General features: G+C 49.0%; 1 protein-coding gene across 2 annotated transcripts; it reads left to right on the forward strand.

Moving 5' to 3' along the window:
* The first annotated feature begins 406 nt into the window (after positions 1-406).
* CEP68 (centrosomal protein 68) lies at positions 407-24,332 on the forward strand. Of its 2 annotated transcripts, XM_030310713.2 has the most exons (7): positions 407-512; positions 11,028-11,433; positions 13,291-14,817; positions 16,476-16,598; positions 18,989-19,085; positions 22,413-22,585; positions 23,481-24,332. In XM_030310713.2, the coding sequence occupies exons 2-7, from the start codon at positions 11,071-11,073 to the stop codon at positions 23,502-23,504; spliced, it is 2,307 nt and encodes a 768-aa protein (XP_030166573.1). In that variant the 5' UTR covers positions 407-512; positions 11,028-11,070; the 3' UTR covers positions 23,505-24,332. The 2 variants fall into 2 exon arrangements, with proteins under 2 accessions (XP_030166573.1, XP_030166572.1); XM_030310712.1 differs by having other exon boundaries at positions 418-512; positions 22,413-24,332.
* The last annotated feature ends 633 nt before the right edge of the window (positions 24,333-24,965 follow it).

The following is a 24,965-nucleotide window of genomic DNA, read 5'->3' on the forward strand; positions in this document are numbered from 1 at the left end:
GCCCCGCCCCGCCCCGAGGCGGCGCTCCAGAAACACAACCGCGTGCCCTGCGCAAAAATGAATGAATGAACACGTGACTCAGGGTGCGACCTACACGCTGGGAAAGAGCACCCTTCCACACACCTCCAAGACTTCATGCCCCCGCAGGACCTGACTCGCCCAAAACAGGCGAACCTGACCCCCGAGCGCGGAAGGCGAGGGAAGAAGGTTGGACGAAGATCAGGCTTCCCACAGGCCAGAACGGCACGAGGGGCGGGCTCTTTTTCGAACAGGTCGCATATTGGTTGAGCCTCCAGCCTTAGGGCTGGGATTGGCCGCGACGCGCCAAAGGATGCCTCTGCGCGGAGAAGGGGCGGCCCCGAAGGGCGTGGCCGGGGCTCGGTCCCGCCCCGGGCGTAGCGGGCTCGGGCGTGAGGGCCTCGGTCTCCACCTGGGACCCCCGCGTCGGGGCCGCAGCGTCGCGTTGCTGGCGCCGCAGGCCCGGTCAGGGAGTCCGAAGCGCTTGAGGCAAGGTAGGCAGCTTCCCGCACGGGGGTCGGGGTTCTGCAGCTCCCGTCCGCCCGGACCCTCTGCCCAGCGGTCGCTCCAGGTCTGCGAGGCCGGGCTGGGCGCGTCGCTGGGCCCCGAGTCCCCCGCCGGGAAGGGCACAAAGGCTCCCTGGGGGGGGGGGGGGCAGGGGCGCCTCTTGCCTTCGCCTCCATTTTGCAGGCGGCCCGGCGGGTGCGGGGCGCGGCGGCCGGAGGCCCGGGTTGGAAAAGCCTGAGCTCGGTGAGGCCGAGCCGAGGGGGCGCGCGTGTCCACGTATCCTCCGGTCCGAGCAGCTGCGCGTCTGGTTGGCCCCGGGCGAATTCACTTTCCCTCGCGGCCTCTCCCGGGCGTGTGCTGTTTACCCTGTGCGCTCGCCGGGGCCCAGGGAGTAAGGGGCTCGCGCTGCTCCCGGTCGGGGCTAACGCCGAGACCCTCTGTCACTAGCTCACGGCCCTTCCCACGAGAAAGATGGAGACGAATGATGCTTTCTTGGTGCCGTGAATGCAGCAGCCCCCGGCTGTCGAGGGGAAAGCGCAAAATGTCTTGCTTTTTTTTGCCTAGAAAGGCCACCCTTTTCGGCTGTCATCACTAGAAGTGTTCTCAGCAGCCTGGAGGCACATGCTCGGGCCCTTTATAATTATTTGTTTGGGTTCGGTGTATTGTTTGTAATAAAAATGAGCGGAAACCTGCCAGTGCGGGAGCAGATTGGACCTCACTGGGAATTCCTCGGGGGGTGGGGAGTGGGGCCTGCACGCTGGTACGTTGTATTCATAAATACCCTAACAGCTCCCAGATCTAGGGTGGGAAGGATGTTGTTAAAATGCCAGGCAAAATGTACTAGATCAGTTTGCAGTTTGCCGAGGGTTTGGTTAAAAGAAGTACAGGTCACCACTTCTCATCTTGTTGCCTCCAACACCTGGGTCAATTCTAGACCACTCAGTACTGAAAAGAGCAAAGAACTCCGTTTCACCTCTTCTGAAAAGCTTTTAAAGCTCTTCCCCACCCCACAGCTAATAATCTCTTGTTCCTTTAGGCTACCTTCTATTGCCTCTTTTTTTACAAGCATCAAGTTGTGTGGTTTCCTCAGCTCCTAGCACAGTGCTTGGAACAGAGAAGGCACTCAGTGGATGAAGCCAAAAGAAAACAGAAAAACAGCAGTGTAGCCAAAAGTTGACAAAACAAAAATTTTCATTCCTTTAATTTGTTGGACCAGTTATTATTACTGGTTAGGGAAGCTGTTGACTTCTGGCTCTCTTAAGTCAAATCAGGCTTTATCTGCCAAGTTACTAACTCTGGATACATTATTTAACTTCTCTGTGCCTCAGCTTCCTTATCTGTAAGATAGGAGTTATAATAGTACCTACTCCATGGGTTCTGAGGATTAAATAAGATATTGACATAGGGGTGCCTGGGTGGCTCAGTCGGTTGAGCGTCCAACTCTTGGTTTCAGCCCAGGTCATGATCCCAGGGCCCTTGGTCGAGCTGTGCCTAGGGCTCCACAGTGAGTGTGGAGCCTGCTTAATATTCTCTCTTTCCCTCTGCCCCTCCCGGGGTTCCCATGCTCTTCCCTCTCTCTCAAAAAATAGTACAAAAAAAAAAAAAAGATATTGATATAAAGTGCTTAGCATAGTTCATGGCTCAAAGAAAACGTTCAGGAGCAGTTAGCAGTTGTTAGGATAAAAATAAACAGATACTTCAATAGATTTACTAGTATTAAGTATCTATATAGTACTTGACCCTTCAGGGTCTCTCTGCCTTTTAGTCCTTATCTGTGGCTTGATTTTAAAAAGTCCTTAAGCCTTTCGTGATTTTCCCCCCATAGCAAAAGTATTCCACAGGAGACTATCTGTTATGCATTTAGAGCCTTACCACCCACTACAGATTGATGAAGTGCCAGATAATAACTTGGCCAAGTACTGCAGTAGTAGCTGATATACTCTTAATATGGTCTGATACCCAGAATGGTCCTGTAAGAGCAGAGGAGTAAAACAGATGGGGCCTGTTGTGGCTAACAGGAAATCTTCAGGATGATTGGTTCAGCCAGAATGGCAGAGCTTGTGGAGATGGACTTGGGGTGGCTTCTTTTCTTAGAACTTTGTTCACATGAAGAAACTGTCTCCTGTCTTTGAAGTTGTTCACAGACACTGTGAAAAGTGGAAGAAGCCTTCTCATTGGCTTCAGACCTGTTTGCCAGACCTAGAGGTGGCAGATACAACCCCTAGGGGCTATTGCCTCACTTCCAGGTTTTCCTGTACCACTTTCTGGGGGCAGGAAGCAGGCCAAGTTGTACATTTCCTTTCAGCTGGAGGTCCCCTTGAACTGTGTTGATTTCTCTTAAATTATTTGGAGTCATCAAGACAAATGCTGTCTCTTTTTCACTTGTAACTATCACAGGAGAATTCTGGTCTCTGATTCTGTTTTTAATGTAGGCATAATGAATCTTGAATCTTTTCTAGGGAATACGGTTCTTTCTGGATATGCCTTTCCAGCTGTAACATACTTATAATTAGCTATTATATTAAAAACCTGCCACAGATGTGAACTTTTTCTAGTGTCCTATTGCAAAGACTTTAAGGACATGGATCATAAATTTCCTTCCCAAGTGTACCTGGCATAAGATAGGCAATCACTGGGGCACCTCGTTGGCTTAGTCAGTAGAGCATGCAACTCTCGATCTTGGGGTTGTAAGTTCGAGCCCCACATTTGGTGTAGAGATTACTTAAAAATAAAGCCTTAAAAAAAAAAAAAAAGAGAAGCACTCAGTGAATGGTTACAAAGCCACTGTAGTGGTTCCTTTCCAGCCTGCTGAAACAGGCTTACTGATTAACCTGGTGCTCCTGAAACATTACTAATCGCTGGAGATCTTGCTCAAATGCAAATTCTGATTCCAAGACTCTGGGGTGGAACTTTAACATCTACATTCCCAACAAGCTCTGAGGTGATGCACATACTGCTCGTCTGTAGACCACACTTTGTAGAAAGGTACTAACATAAGTACTTGCATTTGGTTTTTAGAAGTATTGCTAAAAACAGATTATGTTTCCTTATGGGTTTGGATTTATGATCTTTTTTTTCCTATTATGTTATTCTATTTTTAACAATTCTTTTTTAATTTTTAATTTTATTTATTTATTTTTATTTTAGAGCATGCAAGTGGGGGAGGAGGCAGAGGGAGACAAAGAATCTCAAGCAAGCTCCACACTCGGTGTGGAGCCTGAGCTCTAACTCACAACTGTGAGATCATGACCTGAGCCAAAATCAAGAGTTGGAGGATGCCCAATCGATTGAGCCACCCAGGCGCCCCTGTTTTTAACAATTGTTATATTTTGTTCCAAAAAATGATTTGAGAAATCATTCCAAGGTACTTTCAGTAGAACAAGATTTTTCAATAAAAGTAATTAAGGCAGATAGGTTGAAAGAAAAGTAGGAGGAAGTCAGGGGTGAGAATAGTATAAAAGGTGAGTGCCTTTCTGTCCTAAGCTTTTTGCTTGAGGAGGATTGCAGATTTGGCCCTGAGCTTCCTAGTAGTCAATGCAAAGAGGAAAGTTTTATCAGTTTTGCCAATACCTATGAAGTGAAAACAAACTGGCTGTTCAGTGAAACAGTTGTTTTTGTTACTGAGACCAGAGAATTCTCCAGTGGTTTCTCCAAAAGAGGATCCTTTGGTACAGTGAGTGACATTGTTATCAGTCTTCGTACATGTGACCTGACTACCTCACAGAAAATGCCCAGGACAGTAAAAGCAGTGGCCTCTGGAGCTGCAACCCTGTATGCCAGGGCCAGCTTCCTTAGACAGCAGGAGAGATTTTTGTTACAGGAAAGCCAGTTTTCTGCCTGCTCTATGGTGGGAATAGAGGATACGGTTGTTAACATGTTGAGTCCTCCACATCCTTGTAGTTTGAGTTTTGTTGGATGGGGACAGTTTGCGGAGGAGGCCAGAGAGCTTGCGTTCCAGTGGACGGGAGGCTGGGAGCTCAGCCAAGCTCCTTGTAGATGTGGTAGTTGCATCTCTTTTGAGGCCTTCTGAAGACCTGCTTGATGAGTTAGAAGACTGGCCTTGCTGCACGGCTGTCTGGTGGTCCCAGTCAGCCTGTGAGTGAGCGAGTGAGAAAGTGAGGGGAGCAGCCTGGCCACAGCCCTCCCACCAAATTGATTTAGAGGGAGCCAGTGGCTCCTCCTCAGGCCCTGGAGGACTGTCTCTAACTCTAAGCAGAACAGAGGGAAGTCGCCCTAGGAGGAAAAAGAAAGGGGCTGCTGATGCCCGAGCATCCTGAGGATGGCATCAGCCCATTACCAAGCCACGGGAAACACGTTTACCCTCCATAGCTTTGAACCTCTTCTTCCTTTTCACTTGGCTTGAACCTTCAAAGGAGGTGGACGCGGCGCTCAGGGTGACCTGCCCCACAGGGAAAGACAGGGTCGGTGTGGAGGACTAAGGGACTTGGGGTCTTCAGCAGCCAGGGAAGGAGCAGGTAGAATGGCGGTTGCTCTTGGCTGTTGACCTCCCAGTCTCAAACCTGTGGCTCAAAGCCACAGCATTCCTGGCACCCACCCCGCTCTGAGGCAGGCCCTGGCCTCTTGTGACTGCCCCTTTTGTTGGCCTCCCCCACATATATATTTACCCCCAACATGGTGCTTCCCACGCCTGGATTGGCTTCTGCCTTTAAGCTTCTTTCTCCCATAAATTAGTTCCCCCAGAAGCTTTCCAACAACCTGAGGATGTTGGATCCTACCCCGCCCCCTCCCCTGTTCCTTGTGGGCAGTTTTATGTTTTTAGGGAAAGAGCAATAGTACTAAGAGCCTCTTTGGTTCTCTGGCCAGATTCTGCCGCAATGTGTGCATGGCATTTGCCACCTATACCTGTGGCCTCCTGTGAAAACACAAGGAGTTTGAAGCCTTTGGCCCCTAAACTGGTAGGGCTTGCTCTGTCAAGTATACGTAGTCTGCATGGCTGGTACAGGTGGCTGGCTGTGTGCTTGGGTATAGAGATGGGCCTTGCCTGTACACAGCTTCCCTGGCAAAGTTGGTATAAATCAGATTATCTCAGAGGGAGGTTGTGATTTAATGAGTCCTGGAGATAGTCTTTTTTTTTTTTTTTTTTTTTGGCAGGTAGTCTGTTTTTGATCGGAGGATTGATCCCTGGTTGACCATTCCTCTCTCAGAATGGTTTAGTTAAGAGAGGGGCATCATCCCTCCCCCCTAATTCCCAGCCCTCCTTTGTCCATCCTGGATGGGAGTGAGTGGGAGGAAGGCCTGGCAGCTGTGACAGGGCTGCACGAGAAGGGTCAGATGTCCAGGCTTACAGAGTTAGCGTTGCCACATACGTGACGTATGAGCGTATTTTTACTGTAGGGCAAGCGGATGCCAAGCCTACATCACTCCTAATTATATATATCTGGTAGGTCATATGGCCTCTGCCGGAGACTAATGAAGAATTTTAATACAGTCCAGGTAGTTGCTACAATATCCTGAAGCTTATGTGGTTTGTCTCTTGGTTTGGCCAAGGACAGGGCAGTTCTGGGATGTACAGATTTTTCAGATGGAGGGTTGAATTCATTGTTCGTTGTCTATGCTCCGAGGGCTCCAGGCACTCGTTCCGACCTTGTGGTTCTTCCCTAGTAGGGAGGAGGCCGGCTAGCTCGCAGGAACTCTGTAAGAGAAGTTATCTCTGAGCAAGGAGGCCCCCCACAGAGTAAGTAGTAGGTTTTGTAAAGCTGTTGACCTGGGAGACAGTGTTGGTTCAACACCACAAGTCATATTCATGGTCCAGAGCAGACCATTTTGAAATGGTCTTTGAAATGGGTGCTTTGAAAAGGAGTTAAGCTGCTTCTCATTGGAAATGTCTAAGTGGAACCCCTACCCCCGTCCTCACCCCAGAAAGTTAGAAGAAATGATGTGCAATGAAGCTATAGAAATGAGGGCTGGACCTTCATGCAGTATTACAGCTGCCCACCTGGCAAGCGTGGATGGAGTTGAGGCTCAGAAATCTAAAACTTGTGCATTTTCTAGGCCACTTCATCATGTTTGATGTTTTAAAAATGCCTTTGCTTCCAACAGTCATCACTTTCAGTTTTCCCTGATTATTTCTATCCTGGTTGACTCTTACAGACTTTGAAATCTTTTCTTTCACATGTATCTGTCTCCTCATAACTTGTGGAGCCAAGGGGAGAGCATGATTTGGTAGGCAGATTAATAAGTAAGATTAGGAAAAGACTGTTTATCCATACTGAGGAAATAAACCTGCCTTTTATGAAGTACTGTTTCCATGAAAATCATTCAATCTCAGACCATCTTACCTGGTTGCTCAAGGGCCTCTGGCGACAGTGTTAACCTAGTTCAGGTTTGTCTGTACACTTGAAAGTTACCTAAGGTGTCTTCTAAGTAGCTTGTAATTCTAGCTCACCACTCCCAACCCCCCAGAATAAATGGATAGCTTCTTTTTGAATAATGAGGTCCAGACAGGACAAATTAAAACTACATCATCAAAACAAAGACCGATCATTTGCACCCTTTTTTTGCCCCAGCATCATCTTATTTCAGCCCTCGTTGCAAGACCACACCCTTTTAGTGGAGGGAGAATTAGCCACCCATCAGGCCTGACTCTAGCCTTTGAGAGAGTTTCTAGGAATGGAGCAACAGTAGAAGTTGAGGGCTACAGGTTAGATTTTCCCAGTTCATGGTCTCCACGTATTTCTCTAGTTGCAAAAACAGAATTTGCCTGTCAACAGCTTCATGTGTAGTTTTTTAACTAGCCACAAGGTGAGGATGTGGCTCCATGAACATGTTGCAGCAGGACTTGGTCACTCACCTCTTTGTCCTGTCATTCTCTTCCCTCCTTCATGTACTTCTCTGCTTTGTAACTTGTTGCCTTTGATGGTTCAGAGCGAGCTTGGGTTCTAGAGTCACACAGTCCTGCATTTAAATCTCTCTGAGCCTTGGTCTGTCTCCCCCTCTGTGAGGGAAGATAAGAGGACCTGCCTCCCGTGGGAAACTCACTCTGGCATGCTGCTGGTTGGGGTATAAATTGATGCCACGCCTTAGAGGGCCACTTGGTAACGGATGCCGAGGTATGTGCAGGTACCCTTCGCCTCAGCAGCTTTTCTTCTGGATGTTTCTGCCGTGCACGTGCTAGCATGCATGCAAGAGATGTGTGCCCTTGATGGTTCTGTTTGGTCAGTTGTTCGTTGAAGCATGGGTTGTAATAAGGAAAGATTGGAAATAATCCCAGTATTCACAGATAAAGGGACAGTGACACTTTTAACGTGAATATGGTACTGGGCAGTGATGTAAAAGAAAGAGGAAGCTCTCTGGGTATTGTTGAGAACAGATGTCCAAGATACTGTGTGTGTGTGTGTGTGTGTGTGTGTGTGTGTGTGTGTTTTAGAGGAAAAAAAAAAAGGAAAGAAAGAGTTGTGAACAGGGTGTCCTGTACAGTGCTACTTTTATGTAAAGAGGGAGAAGGATGAAATAGATTGTTGTGTTTGCTTGTACATCAAGAGCTCAGTGAGAGACCTATGTACAGAATTAATGAGACTGTTTACCTGTTTTTATGGGAGTATCTAGTAGTAAATATTTTGCTTGAGTTATATGAGAAATTGGCTGCTTTTTCTCTCTCTGTTGGACTCCTTTGTTGCCTGTAAGGTGACTTGTTACACTGATTCTGTGCCCTACACTCCCTCCATGACACTGTTGGCACCAGCTGACCCACAGCACACTCCGTGTGCCAGGCACTGTCTTAATGCCCTGCATCATGCAGGAGCTTGTTACAGTGAGGAATGGGGACAAGGACAGAAGGAGACTTATATCTGCCGTGCATTTTATATTTCATCCACAGATTACCTGTCAAAAAAATTGTTCTGCCCCATGCAGCGGTTGTGAGAAGAGAGTCAATGTGAATTGTGTGCTCTGCTTTAGAGTCACCTCCGAATGGGTCTGGAGCCTCGTGTGCCCAGGCAAGCAGAGTAGGACCCTTTTCCAGTACCGGGCGGGGTGTTCTGAAGACATAACTGTGCCCCACCCGGTTTCCCCAGTGTGCAGGCTGAGCAGGATGAGCCCCAGTCTTCAGCCTCCGCCTTCCCCGCTCCTCCTGGCACCTCCTCTTGCTATCACTGCTTCTCCTGGTCTCTGAGGAAACAAGGCTATTTTTGTCCAGGTTCTAGCTTTGAGGTTTGCCCAGTGCATTCCAGGTGACCGCCAAAATCCTGGGCCCTTTTGCTTCCCTTGTTCCCCTTCCAAATCTTCTGGGAGTCGTTCCCTCCTTCCAGCTTTTTGGCCTGGCCCTGTCCACCGGTGCCCCCAGGGACAGTTGTTGGGTATACTGTTAGGCTGAGGGGAGCTAGCCTCTGTCTGTAATCCCTGAAGCTCTTACTGGAACAGGCCTATTTCACATTCAGCTCCCAGATGGTTCCGTCTTCCCCCCATGAGTGCTCGCCCCGGTTGTCCCTCACCTGCCTGCCCGCCAGCCGGCCCAGGGCTCTCACTGTCATATGCATGCATGCTTTGTGGCCATTACTGCTGTCACCCACCTGGATTTCCCTCAGTACGAGTTAATCATAACCCGAGCTCGTGGGAGAAGAGCTGCTGCTTGCTCTCTCTCTGGCAGGAATAAATCGCTACCTGCTCCACCGCCTGGGATGTGGTTTCTGTGCTTTGAGAGAGGGTCCTGCCTCCTCTGCCAGGCAAAAGCAGGCACTGTATGAAGACCCTGGGCTCAGCCAAGGCCCGAGCCTGCCCTGACTTGCTGTTCCCTACGGCAGAGCGGTCAGAGCCAGGCCAGAGCTACCTGCTGATGGGAGTACTGCAGCAAAAGAACTGTCGTGGGGCTGGCCCAGGGAGGGCCCAGGCCGGGCCCCTTACCCCAGTTGCACTAGGCCAAAGGGACAGGGACGAAAATGTGGATTTAAGCCTGGTCTCTGATTTGGACCTGTATTGACCCTCCTGGGCACCTGGTGCTGGGGCTGGTACAGGCCATATAAAAGCAGAGGACAAAATGGTTTGCTCCTGCATCCCCTTTGGAAGGCTCTGGGGCCAAGGAAAAGCCAGACCTGTGTTCTCTTCTGAGGAAATAGACACCATTTGTTCTTTCTTTTCTTTGGCCAAAAAAGGGAGAGAGGGAGGGAGGAAAGAGGTTGTCCTTAATTTTTTTTTTAATGAAATATAGTTGACATATTAGTTTTAGGTGTACAACATAGTGATTCAGCAATTGTATACTTAACAAAATGCTTACCACGATAAGTGGATAAGTATGGTCACCATACAACATTATTTCAGTATATAGATTATATTACAATATTATAGACTATATTCCCTATGCTGTGCTTTTCATCCCTGTGACTTACTTACTTTATAACTGGAAGTTTGTACTTCTTAATCCCCTTTATCTATTTCACCCATCTCCCCCACCCGCCGCCTCTCTGGCAGCCACTAGTTCTCTATATTTATGAGTCTGTTTCTTTTTGTTGTTGTTTTGTTTTTTAGACTCCACATATAAATGAAAACATATGGTATTTGTCTTTCTCTGAGTTATTTCACTTAGCATAATACCCTCTAGGTCCATCCATGTTGTCATAAATGGCACAGTCTCATTCTTTGTTTATGGCTGAATATTCTTGGTAATATTCCATTATATGCACCATATCTTCTCTGTCCATTCACTGTGGATGGACACTTAAGTTGTTTCCGTGTAATGCTGCAATAAACATGGGGGTGCATGCATCTTTTCAAATTAATGTTTTCAGTTTTCCTCAGTAAATATCCAGAAGTGGAATAACTGGGTCATATAGTACTTCTATTTTTAGTTTTTTGAGGAGCCTCCATACTATTTTCCCCAGTGGCTGCCCCAGTTTCAATAATTTACATACACTGCACAAGGGTTCCCTTTTCTTCACCTTGTTGCCAACACTCGTTATTTCTTGTCCTTTTTGTTCTAGCTGTTCTGACTGGTGTGCGGTGATGTGTCATGGTTGTTTTGTTTGTTTTAATGTTTTGCTTATTTATTTTGAGAGAGAGAGAGAGAGGATCCCTAGCAGGCTCCTTGGTGTCAGTGCAGAGCCCAACAGGGGGCTCCATCTCAGGAACCATGAGATCATGACCTGAGCCGAAATCAAGTCAGATGCTTAACTGACTGAGCCACCCAGGCGGCCCTGTCATGGTGGTTTTGCTGTGCATTTCTCTGATTAGTGACATTGAGCATCTTTTCATGAGTCCATTGACCATCTGTGTCTTTTTTGGAAAAATGTCTAGTCAGGTCCTCTACCCATTTTTTAAGTCACATTATTTGGGTTTTTGGTATTGAGCTGTACGAGTTCTTTATATATTTGGATATTAAACCCTTATAGGATACATGATTTGCAAATATCTTCTCCCATTCAGTAGGTTACCTTTTCTTTTTATTGGTGGTTTCCTTCACTGTGCAAATGTCTGTCTTAATCATTAAAAAGCAAGGTTTCCTGGACACAGATGCAGAAAATACATCTTTTTTTTCCTTTCCCATTTTGTAGAGAGCTGAAGGCCTCAGGGGAACACTGACCTAGTGACATCTCAATGGCTTTGGGAGAAGAAAAGGCGGAGGTGGAGGCCCCCGCAGACACCAAGGCCCTGTCCTATGGGCAGTGGAGCTGCAGGGAGCAGGAAGTGGACACCCCAGGGCTCACGAGCGGGGAGCAGGAGCAGCCACCACACCTGGAAGCTGAGGGCAGGCTTGCATCCCCAGTGTGGGGAACAGAGGGGCTACCTGCCCCTGCCTGCTGTGACAGGGCTGGCCCCAGCCCCTCTGGAGCCTACCAGCCACAGGCCAGCAACACCAGAAGGGAGCCAGTAGCTGGTAGATCTAAGCCTGCTCTTGGTTGCCTGCTTCCTTCTGCTGGCCCGGGGACTGGAGACCTTTTGCACTCTGTGGAAAGCCAGGTAGGTAATAAGGCAAACGGGACTTTAGATTTAACTAATGTGGTCATTTGGCAGTATGTTCTAGCATTCTTCTTACCCTCTTACCTGCTTTCCCAGCTTCTGTACAAGGTGGGGACTTAAGGGAGTCTGGGTGTGATGATTTCTTTTTTTTCAACGTTTTTTTTATTTTTATTTTTGGGACAGAGAGAGACAGAGCATGAACGGGGGAGGGGCAGAGAGAGAGGGAGACACAGAATCGGAAACAGGCTCCAGGCTCCGAGCCATCAGCACAGAGCCTGACGCGGGGCTCGAACTCACGGACCGCGAGATCGTGACCTGGCTGAAGTCGGACGCTTAACCGACTGCGCCACCCAGGCGCCCCTGGGTGTGATGATTTCTGATTTACAGGCTCACCTGGAGAGTTGGGCCCTGGGGACTCTGTCCACAGTGTCTCCTGTTCCTCAAAAGTGTGACTGGTGACCTTGTGAAGACTGGGGATGCTATGGCCAAGATCTATTGCCCAGAGGGCTAGACCACGGGGCCGTGTCTTGTTTCTGACTTGGTGATCTGAAGTCTTCAGGGGGAGCCCTGAGGAGACTTGGGTCCAGGGCTGTGGGCTCTGAGACTGGATCCCCTGGGACCCAAGGAACCTGGCAGAGGCTTGGAGCCCCCGTAGTAGGCGGCACCGTCCTTGGGGAAGAATTTCTTGCGCCTCCCTGACTGCAGGGAAGCCTTGCCTAGTACGAGTCACATGGATCAAGGAGTCCTCCTTGACTCTGTGACCTCAGACGTATCACCAAGTCTTTCAGGCCCTCAGAAAGGTGAGGGCCTTGGGAAGGTGACCTGAATGATCTGTCCCTTCCGGCTCTGGCATCCTATTATGTTCTGCTTGCCAAGGCCTTCCGTGGGATGGCTTTGATCTCTTTAGTATCACTCTGGCCTCGGCTGCTGAATACTGCCCCATGCAGTTCTGTCCTGTGAGGATGCTCTGAGTATGCCTGTCTGGGAGAAAACAGAAACTGGACCCATCTGCCTGGGAACCAGGGATGGTGGGAAGTTCAGGGCACCCGTGAGAGATTCAGTGAGGCAGGAAGCACATAAGCAAACATAGAAATGGGCTATTTTGTGAGCTTACTAAAAATGGGCTGCTTGTTGTGGTACCTGTTGTTTGTTGAGCTCTTACCCTGTGCTTTTCACATGTGAGCTCCTTTAATCCTCATGTCCTGAGGAAGTGGTACCGTTACCATCCCCGTTTTACAGATGAGGGAAGTGAGGCCCAAAGTCATACATCTGGAAGGTGGCAGTTAGGGGTTGGCATCGAGTCTGTCTGGTTCCAAAGCCCACGCCTTTAACGGGTGTGCTATCCCGCCTCCCCCGGGGGCAGGTTCTTCGCTGAGCAGATTAAAAACTCAGAGAGAAGAGGCTGAAACGCGTGACTCGCTTTGCCAGCGTTCAGTTCCCGCAGGTGTGAGCGGAGCAGGGTGTGGCCTGGTGGATCGCCTGCCCGTTGGTTTGGATGTTTCCTTCACACAGTCAGAGGTTTCTTCTGCCCGGGATGCGCTTCTCAGAAGTTAGGTGGCGGGCTCCGTAGCACGACAGAGCTGTCGTAGTTGCACCTGCTCTCTGCTTGCATGGAGGCCAGAGGGCGAGATCAGTTTGGGGAGGGCAGGCAGTCTGCTTCCCGGAGCACGCGGAGTTTCCGTGTCGGACACTAGCCGCACGCTGTCCGGTTCTTGCATCGGATAGCGGACTCTAATTTCAAGACCTTTCCTGAATATCGTCTAGGCCCCCAAGGAACATTCCAAAGTTGTCCTTTAAGAACGAAATTTGGTTTGCTTGCTTTTACTTGACTGCTTTTTCTTCCCTCTGTCATTACAGATGGAGGAGACCAGGCTTTCTGACTCAGAGGAGCTACCTCAGACTCTTACTGTTCCCAGAGCCACAGGTCTCTGCTCAGGACATGATGCTGATACCGAAGATGACCCGTCCCCAGTTGAGTCGCCACGGGCGCTGGACCTCAGCCAGCAGCCTCACAGCTCAGGTTTCCCTTTCCCGACAAGATGGAGGTCTGTGGTGAGCCAAGGGTCTGCTGTTCCTCAGTTCTCCAGCCGCAGCGTCTCTGCCTCCTCCCCGGGCAGCAGTCTCCAGGGTCACCAGGAGAAGGCGGAACCTCAGAGTTGCTCCATTGCCAAGGTCTCATCCTCCCTGGAGCTGGCCATGCCCCACTCAGCCCCCTCTGTGGGGTCAGGGCCACGGCTCCAGTGGTCACCACAGCCTGCGTCCTCTGGGGTTGATGCTCCTGGGCCGGGCAGGAGGCGCCTCTCCTTCCAGGCCGAGTACTGGGCCTGTGTGCTTCCAGACTCCTTACCTCCTTCCCCTGACCGCCACTCCCCACTCTGGAACCCGAATAAAGAGTACGAAGACCTGCTGGACTATACTTACCCACTCAGGCCCAAGCCTCACCTCCCAAAGCACCTTGACAGCCACGTGCTGGCTGACCCTGTGCTGCAGGACTCAGGTGTAGACCTGGATAGCTTTTCTGTTTCCCCCGCGAGCACCCTGAAGTCACCCACTAATGGCTCCCAGAATTGCCCATCAGTAGAGGCCTCTGCCCTGCCATTCTCTAGGCCCGGAGATCCAAGCCTTAGGCGGTGGTCCTCTGGCATACCCCAGAAGCAGGGCAGTGTGGGGTTGGCGTCTTGTAACCAGCTCACATCTACCCCCAGAGCCCCGGGCGGTAGGGATGCTCCTTGGGAGAGCAGAGAGCCAGCCCCAAGGGGTGTGAAGGACTGGCTTGGGTACATGGGCAAGCACCCTGAGGCGGGCTCTCCCCAGCGGAGGACATGGGAGAGAGGGTGGCCCTTGCCCAGGACAGAGAGAGAGAAGGGAGCCAGCCAGGGTGTCTGGCACCCTGCCTGCACAGAATCTGGATGGAAACCAGAAGAGGAGGTGGAAAGTGATGACGAGTATCTCGCCCTGCCCGCTCGGCTGACGCAGGTTTCTAGTTTGGTTTCACATCTAGGTTCCATCCCCACCTTGGTAACCCTGCCCACGGGGGTTGCCGAAGGGCAGACCTCCCTCGACGTGTCAGACAGCGATGGGCCAGCTTCCCTCCCGTCGGACTCTAGCCAAAGCCAGCTTCCTTCTGAGGCTGCCCTCAGAGGGTCCAGGGGCCCTGAGGGCCAGAACCACCGTTTGCTCTGCTCCTTCATCCATGCAAGGGGCTCTGCAGGGGAAGGCGGTCTGGGGAACAGCCAGGCCCTGGGAGTCTCCTCTGGACCCCTGAGAGCACACTCTTCTTTGCCAGCTGTGTGGGATCGGCATGCGTTCTTAGACCTAGATGCTGCAGGGCAGCCTCCTGGGAAAGGAGAGCCCGGAAAAGAATCACTCGTGCAGTGTGTGAAGGTAAACTCCACGTTCAAGAGGCTTTGCCTAGAGGGAGCTCTTCTGCCAGTGCACGGGGAATCAAATTTAGTGACCTTGAGCACTTACATGTGCCGGGCACTGTGCTGTGCCTTAGTTTACTTGATTCTCACCCCTCTGCCCGATAAGGACTATTGTTGTCGTTTCACAGTTGGGAGAAAGGCCTTAAAGGGGTAGGTAACTTGCCCACCCAAGGGCTGGAGCCTAAGCTTAACCATTACTCCTGGCTGCTTCCTAGAGCTCTTGACCTTGAGGATTAAGAGGTATTCTGCACGAAAAAGGTCTGGGCTCGATTGTCTGAACTAAACAATGGTAAATGGCTTTCTTGACTGCAGGACTTCTCAGAGCTTCAGTTTGATAAAGTGGTGGCACTTCGGAGTTAGAGTCACTTCATGTACTGTTTCCTAAGACATTTTGATCACCAAACCTCTTGTGGACTCATGACTCTCTGGCGATAGAATTAATACCCTGTGGAATGGGGTCATCAGCATCAGACAGATCTGAATTTCAATCATAACACTGCCGTAGTTGGAATTTCAGCTTAGTCTTTTGAGTTTGCTCATTTGTAAAATGTGGAGCCTTGCCTCTCAGGGATGTTGTATGGATTACAATGAAACTTTTTTTTTTTTTTTTTTTTTAATGTTTATTTTAGAGAGAGACACAGAGTGCGAGTGGGGGAGGGGCAGAGAGAGAGGGAGACAGAATCCCAAGCAGGCTCCAGGCTCTAAGCTGTCAGCACAGAGCCCCATGCAGGGCTCGAACTCACGAACTGCAAGATCATGACCTGAGCTGAAGTCGGATGCTTAACCGACTGAGCCATCCAGGCGCCCCTACGTGAAATAATTCTTGTTGAGGCTTTGTATAGTCCCTGACACTAGGACGTTCAGGTATGTGGCTCTCTGCACATGGAGAGTCCCACATACGGCCTTGTGTCCTGGGTGAGTGCATGGACACTGCACACACACAGCAGCACAGGTGGCTGGAAAACCTTGAACCCATGAGCCAATGCAGTAGATGTTTCCATTTGTCCCGTGAAGCAGGTAGGACAAATGTTAGCATGTGCCTCTTTTGTGATAAAAGACTGAAATACTGCGAGGCAAAGTGCTTGGCTCATAGCCTCCCTAAGGTGAGTGGCCAGCAGGAGTCTAGGAGCCAAGTGCCCTGGGCATTGTGGGAACAGAACAGGGACGAGCAGTTGTAATTCACTTGGTTTCCTGCCATAGGTTCAAGTTAGTCGCGATTATAGTCATTATCTTCTGTTTTCCTCAGGGACAGTTAACAAAGTTAGCACTGGTGCTCACTCGAGAATTGGTTTCCATGGTTGGCATGCTTTTGGGCCATTCCCTGTCCACGGCCCCTCCCCTTAGCTGCTCTCTTCTCACGTGCAGAGCAGGCTTTTCTCAGCCTGTCATTTTTGCTGTCACGAAGGCTGAGGGGAGACAGCCAAGGTGGGGCTCTTCATATTGTGCTGGCGGAGGTCTGGAGTCAGGGTGGGAACAGGTTGGGGGGAGGGAGGGGAGTGACCCCTCAAGTGAGGGAACGCTCCAACAAAGTGCAGTCTTTCTCCTAGCATCCTCTGGATTGAAAATGTAAACAGCAGTTTGGTCAGTAACACCATGTGTTCTTTTATTTGCCTACAGACATTCTGCTGTCAGCTGGAAGAGCTGATCCGCTGGCTGTATAACATAGCAGATGTCACCGACCACCTGATTCCATCCAAGTCCAATCTTACAGGTCTCAAGTCTTCTCTGCAGCTTTACCGGGTAATATGTGGTCCTGGCTTCTTAGCCACCAGAGTGGTGGCTAAGTACTTGATTACAAAGTAAAAGCTCAAATAACTGATACTCGGTATGTTATGGCACAATTGACTGTTCTACCTGAAATCTAATCAGAGGTCCTTTCCAAATTCTTTTTGTTGAAAAACTGCAAAATGTAGGAGTTCTCTCCCAGGCCAAGAAGAGTTTGGAGAAAACCTATTCATCCTCTAATATCCTTAGGGATGATTTGTAATGTAATTTTCCAAATGTCTCAGGGATTAAGTATAGATCTGCACTAGTCACGGAGTCACCAGTCACATGTGGCTCTTCAGATGAAGTAGAATTAAAGATTCCTATTTGTTACACTAGATACAATCACAAGTGTCTGGGCATCACATTTGTCTAGTGACTACCATATTGAGCAATGCAGATAGAACATTTCCATCATCACAGAAAGTTCTTTTGGAAAGCACTGACTGGAAGTTGCTTCTGTGTGTTTTGTTTTGGGGTTTTTTTGCCTCTTTTTCATTAAGGTTCCGTTATTTTTAACGTCTCTATGTTCTGGTTCATTTGACTTTAGATCAGGTGTATCTGGAATGATAGTTTGTGCCTGTTCTAGAATAATTATCAACAGGTCCCCCTTCATCCTCACAAGTGTTCTGAATTGGAGGATAAATTATACAGTTATGCAAAGTATAACATTAACCTTGACTGAACTACCCAGAGGCCCGTAGCACTGTCTGGTTGGCCAAGCATTTTTAACCTCTTCTGAAGGAGCAGAGGTAGTTAGGAATTGTGGTCTGAGCCTGATGCTAGTCTAGAAAGGGTTTTCTGAGACAGTTTTTTGAATTTCTGTAACCTAATCAAGTGCCTTCAGAGGAAGATGTTATTGACCCTTGCCTCAGCCAGAGTAGCACCAACCTAGCCCCCCGGCACATCCTGGCGGGAGGGAGGATAGGCCTTTGGTGTTCCGGCTTGGAGCCGAGTAAAATTTAGGGAGGGGCCTCGACTGGGTGGCCAGCTGTCCTGCCTTAGTGGGAGTGCTACTTCCTGCTGTGTGGAGAGAGGTGGCCCTGAGTTCCTTGCCCAGAGTGTGCCGGAGGGAGGAGGAGAAGGCTGAAAGTGACAGCGCCCTCTGCGCGCAGCTCCTGAGTGTGCTTGTGTAGCTGAGCAGGGCTCACCCCTTGGGGGTCCAGGGGCAGTACCGCTGTGGGGAGAGGAAACTGCCTGGAAGTTGCCCTCAGAATTATCTGGGTGGTCTCTCCAGAGTGCCTCGGCCCCATCCCCGTCAGAGCAAGTGCCAAGTAGAACAAGTCTATTCCCTCCATTGTATCCCTCACTGTCCTTCTCTGCCTCACCTTCCAGGCTGGCCAGAGCAGCTGTCTTGTTTTGTGGGTAGAACTGAGATTTGAGCTGGGAGTTAACCCTCACAAGTCAGTGAAGACTGTCCCTCTTGTGTCACCACACAGCTGTGTCATAAAGCATGACAGCTCTGTCAGCCCCTTCCCCACACAGAATGGTGCATGACTCATGAATATGTATGAGCTGCCTTGACCCCCGCCCCCCCGCTTAGATAGCTCATACAAGCAAGTGTGTGTGTGTCCACATGTTGTTACTGTGACTCTGTCTCACTCTCTGTCTTAACACAGTAGGTTTATGGCAGCATATAAACTAGAGAATACTAAAGAATAAAATAATCAGCATAGGTATTAGGGCAAAAGAAAACTAAAGAATATGGTTAAATCCAAGAGTAAAATGATAACTTGAGAATGTGAACCACCAAGGTCTGTACCCTGTACTAAAGGTTGTCATGGATTTGACTTTACACGTCTTCGCGTTAAAGGAACATCAAAACAGTCGGCTATAATAAGGCTTGGTACCCACGAGGAGAAGAAAAGTCAGCTACTTGGGAGACTCACAGCTTCCCTGCTGCCTTCCCCAAGGCCCAAGGTCTGCACAGAGTAGGACGTTCCGGGAAGAAGTGGGTGGAGGCACCTCTTACGTGGCTCTCACTTCCCAGGTCCGTTAGAATAGAAGACATTGTGTTTTGAGAATCCCATAGCGAGTTGTGCGTTTAAAGAAAACCCAGTGAGGTATAACAAAAAGAACCCCTGCCCCCCAATCTGTTCATGAACCAGGCTCTGCCAGGGAAAAGAAAACTCTTTTGTCAGACTGTAAACAAAAAAGATTGACTCTGTATTTATTTTGGGTTCAAAGAATCAAAGAAGGGAGAGTTAAACTAATGTACTGTTTACTTGGGGAATTCTGAAGATCGAGTGGGTTTGTCTTCCAGGTTAGAGGGGAATAGAACTACCTTTGCAGAGGATCATTTTGAGTAAGTTTTATAGAACAATAGTAACGAAGCTTTTTTTCTTTATTTTCTCATATGCTTTAAGCAATTTAAGAAAGATATAGATGAACACCAGTCCCTGACTGAGAGTGTCTTACAGAAAGGGGAGATTCTTCTTCAGTGCCTGTTGGATAACACCCCAGGTGAGATGCTTCAAGATTTGAATTGAGCTCGCGCTCCATCCCTCGGCAGCAGGTCCGGGGAGCCACACTGTCACTGGTAAAGACCCCCCTCCCCCCAACTGCCATAGATTCCTGTGGCTGCGGCCCTCCCACTGTCGTTGCCCCACGGCCACAGGGGGAACCAGTCACGGTCAGAAAGGTAAGTTGATTAGAAGGCCTGGAGCCTGCAAGAGTGACACACTTTTACCTTTTCCTGGTAGTGACCTGCGCAGGAGTGCTGGTTTTAATCCAGCGGTCTTTGGTTCTCTGGTAGGATATACAGAGTAGGGAGCCCTCAGGGGTTCCGCTCCTATCCCAGCACAGGCTGGACCCCTCTCTGGTTATCTGCTTTGTGTTCTGCCTTGAAGGAGACTTGTTTCAGCATCTGAGAGCAGTCAGTCTGTTCTAAGGGAGCAGACTAAGGGAAGAAGTGAATTGATGAGAGAGAGGGACAGGTGGATAGTGGTATACCAAGTAAGCTCAAGTTCATTCTGTAGGATGGACTCCCCACTTAGGAAAATGTGAGGTCACAGACATTAAGAGTATGCCTAAGCCTGCAGGGTGCAAGGATTTACAGTCGGCCTTGCTCTTGCTGAGGGCAGATGGGATGGGGAGGATGAGGTGGGGAATGCTAGCTTTAAAGAGAACTGATGGATCGCCAAAGCAGCCCCTCATTTCCTAGAAGACTAAACAACCAAGAGCTAAAAGAGCCCATGTAGATTATGCCTCAGTTTTGGAGTGAGGTGTGGTTTATCCCGGGAACAGACCACATTGTCAAAGCTGGGCGGGGCCCTCGGGCTTGAGAGGGAGTGAGGTGGCACTGTCCTGACCAGCAGTGGTGGGTTCGTGTTAGGCAGGTGGTATAGGGTGGTTTCTCGACCTGGGCATTATCAACATCTTGGGCCACATGATACTTTCTTTGTGAGGAGGGTTGCCCTGTGTGTTGCGGGATGTTTGGCAACATCCCTGGCCTTCGGCCATTATAGATCAGTAGCACCTCCTCTCCAGTTGTGACAACCCAAAATATCTCCAGGCATTTCTTCCCCTGGGGAGAAGAATGACCAGGGTTGAAAGCTGTGAACAGGCAGAAGGGTTTCAATGGGACAGGGAACTACTGAAGGATTTCTAGCGGGGATTATCCGGTGTGAATTATGTGAGCCCTTGGCAATCCCCTGCCCTCAGGAGGCCTTTGTTTTGGCTCTTGCACTAGGGTTTTTTGGGTTTTACTGGGGCAGAATTCAGTATGCCAGCCTCCTCTGCTGCGTGTAGTTACATCAGCATCGTGCTGAACACTGTGTGCCAGACACTGTGAAGTAGTTAATGTACCAATTTTTTTTCCCATTTAATCCCAGCCTCGTGAGATAGGTACTCTTCTTACTCTCACCTCGGAGTTGTGAATTTGCCTGAGACCACACAAGGAGTGGCAGCCTGGCTCAAACCCCTTTCTGCCGCCTCCCCCGCTGCTGTGTCTGGAAGTGCAGGGGCCTGAGCAGGAAGGGAAAGCCCTCCATACCAGGAAACTCTCCCAGAGGCCGCATGGAACAGTGGGCCTCTTAAAAAACTACAGGTTCTTTGACCTTCATTTAAAAACCAATCCAGTAATAGTTCTCGGTGCTTAATCTGTAATAACATTTCACTTTGCCCTTGTCTCAAAAGGAGTCTAAAGGTATTTTACTGCCAAAGTAAGGCATTTGGGGTTTCTGTGATTTTCAGATACATGCGCAGGCTCTTTAAGATGGACACACTGCCCCTCCCGTCCTTGGCTTGGACTAATGAGGAACTTTGGTGTCGTGTGAACATCACAAGTTCCCCTAGACGTGCACAGGGTTTCTCCAGCTATGTGTGGGACTGCTTAGCTCTCTGTGGGGCGCACCTCCAGAGTCCGTAGAGCCTGGGCACAAGCACTCCTACCCAGTTTCACGGCCTGCTTCCTTCTGCAATCACCAGTGCCACTGTAGGGACAAGAACCAAACTAACTCCCCCTCCGAAATGTCCGTCTCAGCCTCCTGCCGAGGCCTCCCTGTGGGCAGCTGGCTTTTCGCTGCACTTAGGCTCAGTGCTTGGGTGCCTGTGTCGCCAGTCCTTTCTGGAGCCCACTCCTTAGCGGTGACGATTCAGGCTCCTGTGTGTATGTGTTCAATTAAAACAGGAAAGTTTTACTGGGAAAGATTACTTCATTCTTACTCCCAGCTTTCCTTTTACTTGGCCCCAACCAAATACTCTAACATCCTAAGATAAATGTTTAGAAAAAAAAATAAAGGTCCCTGAATTCTGACAAACACACAGGAGGACTGAGCAAAGGTCTGGAGGGGAAAATCCAGCCCAGTCGCTCTTACAGACGAGCTGTACCGTGCACCCTGGCCGCACTCCTCCGCCGGGCCTCACCAGGACGGCACTCCGCCCAGATGACACGGCACTCATGTGGCTTCCCCGGGGGCCTGATCTCGGCACAGCGAGCCCATGTCCCTTCTCCTGCCACCCGTCTGCCAGCATCCCCTGCAGATACGCAGCTTCCCCTTTCCCTTCCGCTGCTGGCAGATGTTGCAGCTGTAGCAGGAAACCAGAGAGAGTGTTAACACAGCTGATAAAGGCTCAGGAAGCTAAAGCAGCCTTTGTGTTTCACAAAGGAAATAAGGTTTCTCAGAGAAAAACAAGCCTGCTGTGTGTGATGCACTCTGAACCTAGCCTATCCCTTCCGCAAATGAACACGTGGCCTGTGGGAGGAAATCTTGGCCTTACTAACCTCTTGTCTTACTTAGCCTGCTTTCAGGTAATTTTCTTTTGAAGTCTGTTCGCTTAGGGCCCACAAAAGGTTCACGAGCATTCCCAAATACGTTCCCAGACTGGCTGCATACATGCCAAGTAACAGTTCCCCAGCCAGTAGAAGCTGTTAGGAACCTGGCAGTGGGGCCCAGTGTCCTAATCTTGGCATATTGTTTCGTCTCATTTAAGCCTCCTGCCCCGTAGGGTCTGGGTGTGCCCTGTGTCTTAACTCTAAAGGTCAGAGGATGATAACCAGTCACCAGAGCACCCTGTTTCTGTGCCTTTTGGTGAATTACATAAATCCAGTGAAGCCAGTGAGATTCTTTGCTCCGCTTTAATCATAAGTTAACACCACAGATTCTCCAGTGCAACAAACAGCAGTCCCTAGAGAGTCACCATTAAAAAGAGTGGACATCCTGAAACTATTGCCACGTTCCTGTTTTGTGTAAAACACTGCACCCTTATATATGATTCTTCCAAAACACGCTTACATGTTGGGTGTTGGGGTTTTTTTTGGGCCTAAATGCTTTGAACCTCATTTGTTAGTGTTAAAGGATGTCCTCGGGAGGATCTCGAAGCAGCCCAGTGAGCTGGAGAGCCATGCAGATCGCCTGTATGATGCCATCTTAGCTTCCCTGGACATGCTGGCTGGCTGCACCCTCATCCCTGACAACACGCCAGTGGCACACAGGAGCACCGACGTGAAGGGGATTAGTCTGGTGAGTAGGCAACCCGAGAGAAGAAAACGTGTCCACTGGACCCCAGTGCCAGGTGAGGGTACAGAGCTCCTGCTCTAAAGGTTGACTGTCTCTTGGAAGACTGTTGAACCAAGAGTGACTGAAACAATGAGATGCTAGAAGACCCAGATGCTGAAAAAGGGAGATGCTGCCATTGCCAGGAAGAAGGTTGGGGGTCTTCCTGTGGGAAGCTGGCTCCCTGAGGTGCTTTCCACTAACTCCGTTTCATCCCCACTGCCCACTAAGGACTAGGGTGCCCCAAGCTCGCACTTCCGTGGCAGTCCCTTCACCTCCAACCCCTCAAAGACAACAGTGGCAGAACTCCTCTGTGCCTACTTTTTTATATGTCTGCGTCTCCAGTAGAGGGCCATTCTCAGGCTGCCTGTTCTGGAGGCTCTTCTGGCCCATCTTCAAGCAACTTACTGATAAATCCTCACCCCTCCCTTCCCAACAATGATCTCTGCAAACTCCCTTCTAAAAAGGGCTAGGGGATAGGTGGGGTAACGTGCCTTGGAGACTTAACAGTACAACTTTCTTTTCATCTTTGGGAAAGTCCAACAGGGAATGATAGGGAAAAGGAGCTGAGAGCAGAGGGGGTTCGTGCCCAGTGTGGGGCCGCCACTGCCCAACCTGCTTTCCCTGAACTGCCTCTCCTGCAACCAAAATGTGGTGCGTCACTCACAGACCTTCTAGGTAAGACTTCACTGTGAAAGTAAAGGATAAAATCCAGGTGTGTCCAGGGCAGGGAGGCCCTGTACTTGCATCAAGGAAATCTGAGCAACAGTCATTGTAGTTCTAAAATGAACACAGTGCCTGCGGGTGTCCTTTCTTCCTCTGCTGCATTCTGCCTGTAAAAATGTTTCTCTTTCTCTTTCAGGCATCTTCTAAGGCAGAGATGTAATCTGTCGGCTAAAACCTGGCTGGTGGGAAGCTTTCAGGAAGCCCTTGTAAGAGCCATTTATAACACTGAAATCACAGGGGGAACTTAACTCTAATGTAACTAGTTTTAAAATGCCTTTCTCTTCCCTGAAGTAAGGGCTATTGAGTTCCTATCTTTATTTAAAATGAATCCTTCCAAACTAAGGTTTTCCTTTTGGTGCTTCTCAACAAAAGCATGTGGCTTTGCAGTTTTTGATAAAATAATGCTAATAAGGCTTACAGGCCTATCATCCCCTTCAATCCAGCTAAAAACAGCAGAGCTCCTAAAATAGTCTACCTGCTATAAAGGTCATTTAAAGAAGGTTCGTTTGAGAGAGAAGGTACCAAATACATGGAATTCTCAGGCATACCAGAAGACCCAGGAGACTGAAAAAACTGAATGGTTGGCCAGGAACTTGAGTCTTTTCATAAACTTAAGCTTAGGTTTATAAATCCCCCTTGAAGATTTTAGAAGAGACTTTAAGTCTCCAAATCAATAGTTCTCAAATTATTTTGGGTTGTTAGGACACCTTTTAAGTTATCTTAGGGGCTTAGTAATGCTCCGTCTGCCTGCCTAAGATCTTAAAGGAAAACGTGTCAGACATAGGGAACTGCTACTGAGCTTTGCAAGACTATGGACCTGATTATCCACACCTAAAGGGCACCTCTAGGAGGACGCGTCTATCCACGCATTCCTACTCTGTCTTGGAAGAGCAGTCCAAGATCAGGGAAGAAGAGGGCGTGCGGTCACTAGGGAAGGAAAAAAGGGAAATGTTTGGTTGCATGATACGTAACTTGATAGGGAAAAAAAGAAATCTATGGATCAACCATTTAAAGCATCAATTGTAAAGCTTTTAAAAGCAAAACGATCAGCTATTGCTGGTAACCAATTCTGCAAAAAATCAAAACAAAACAAAAAACAACCTTTAAAACATTTCTCTTGTGCCATGAATGAACACGGAAGAAAGCATGTCGTGTCCCCCCCCCCCCCCCCCCCGTATCTGTAGCGTTATGGTGGGCTAGGACTTATGGAAAGGATTTTTTGCACTTAAACATCTTTTTTCAAACTCCTTCCAGATTCTCATTTGAGGAGGGTTCTTTTAAGAAAGGAAGAGCTTATGTTTATAAAAAATGCACAGATCATTTTAAATCTAAAGGTGACATTAGAACAGTTATTCTCACGAGATTTCTGATACTCCTAAGAGAACATTTAATACAAAATTACCTTCTTTAAAAGAAATTCAGGCTTTTAATCTTGGTTCCATAGTGAGATTTAAGAAGATAAAACGCCTCCAGAGCAAATAATTCTATATGTAAAATTTCCTTAGGAACGACAGATATGTCTAATGGCCTTTGTTCTTTTAATTTTTTTTAATGTTTATTTATTTTTGAGAGAAGGACCGAGTATATGTGCACGAGCGGGGGAGGTGCAGAGAGAGAATCC

The sequence above is a fragment of the Lynx canadensis genome, chromosome A3 (genome assembly GCF_007474595.2).
Source record: "Lynx canadensis isolate LIC74 chromosome A3, mLynCan4.pri.v2, whole genome shotgun sequence".
In the NCBI taxonomy this organism is placed as follows: domain Eukaryota; kingdom Metazoa; phylum Chordata; class Mammalia; order Carnivora; family Felidae; genus Lynx; species Lynx canadensis.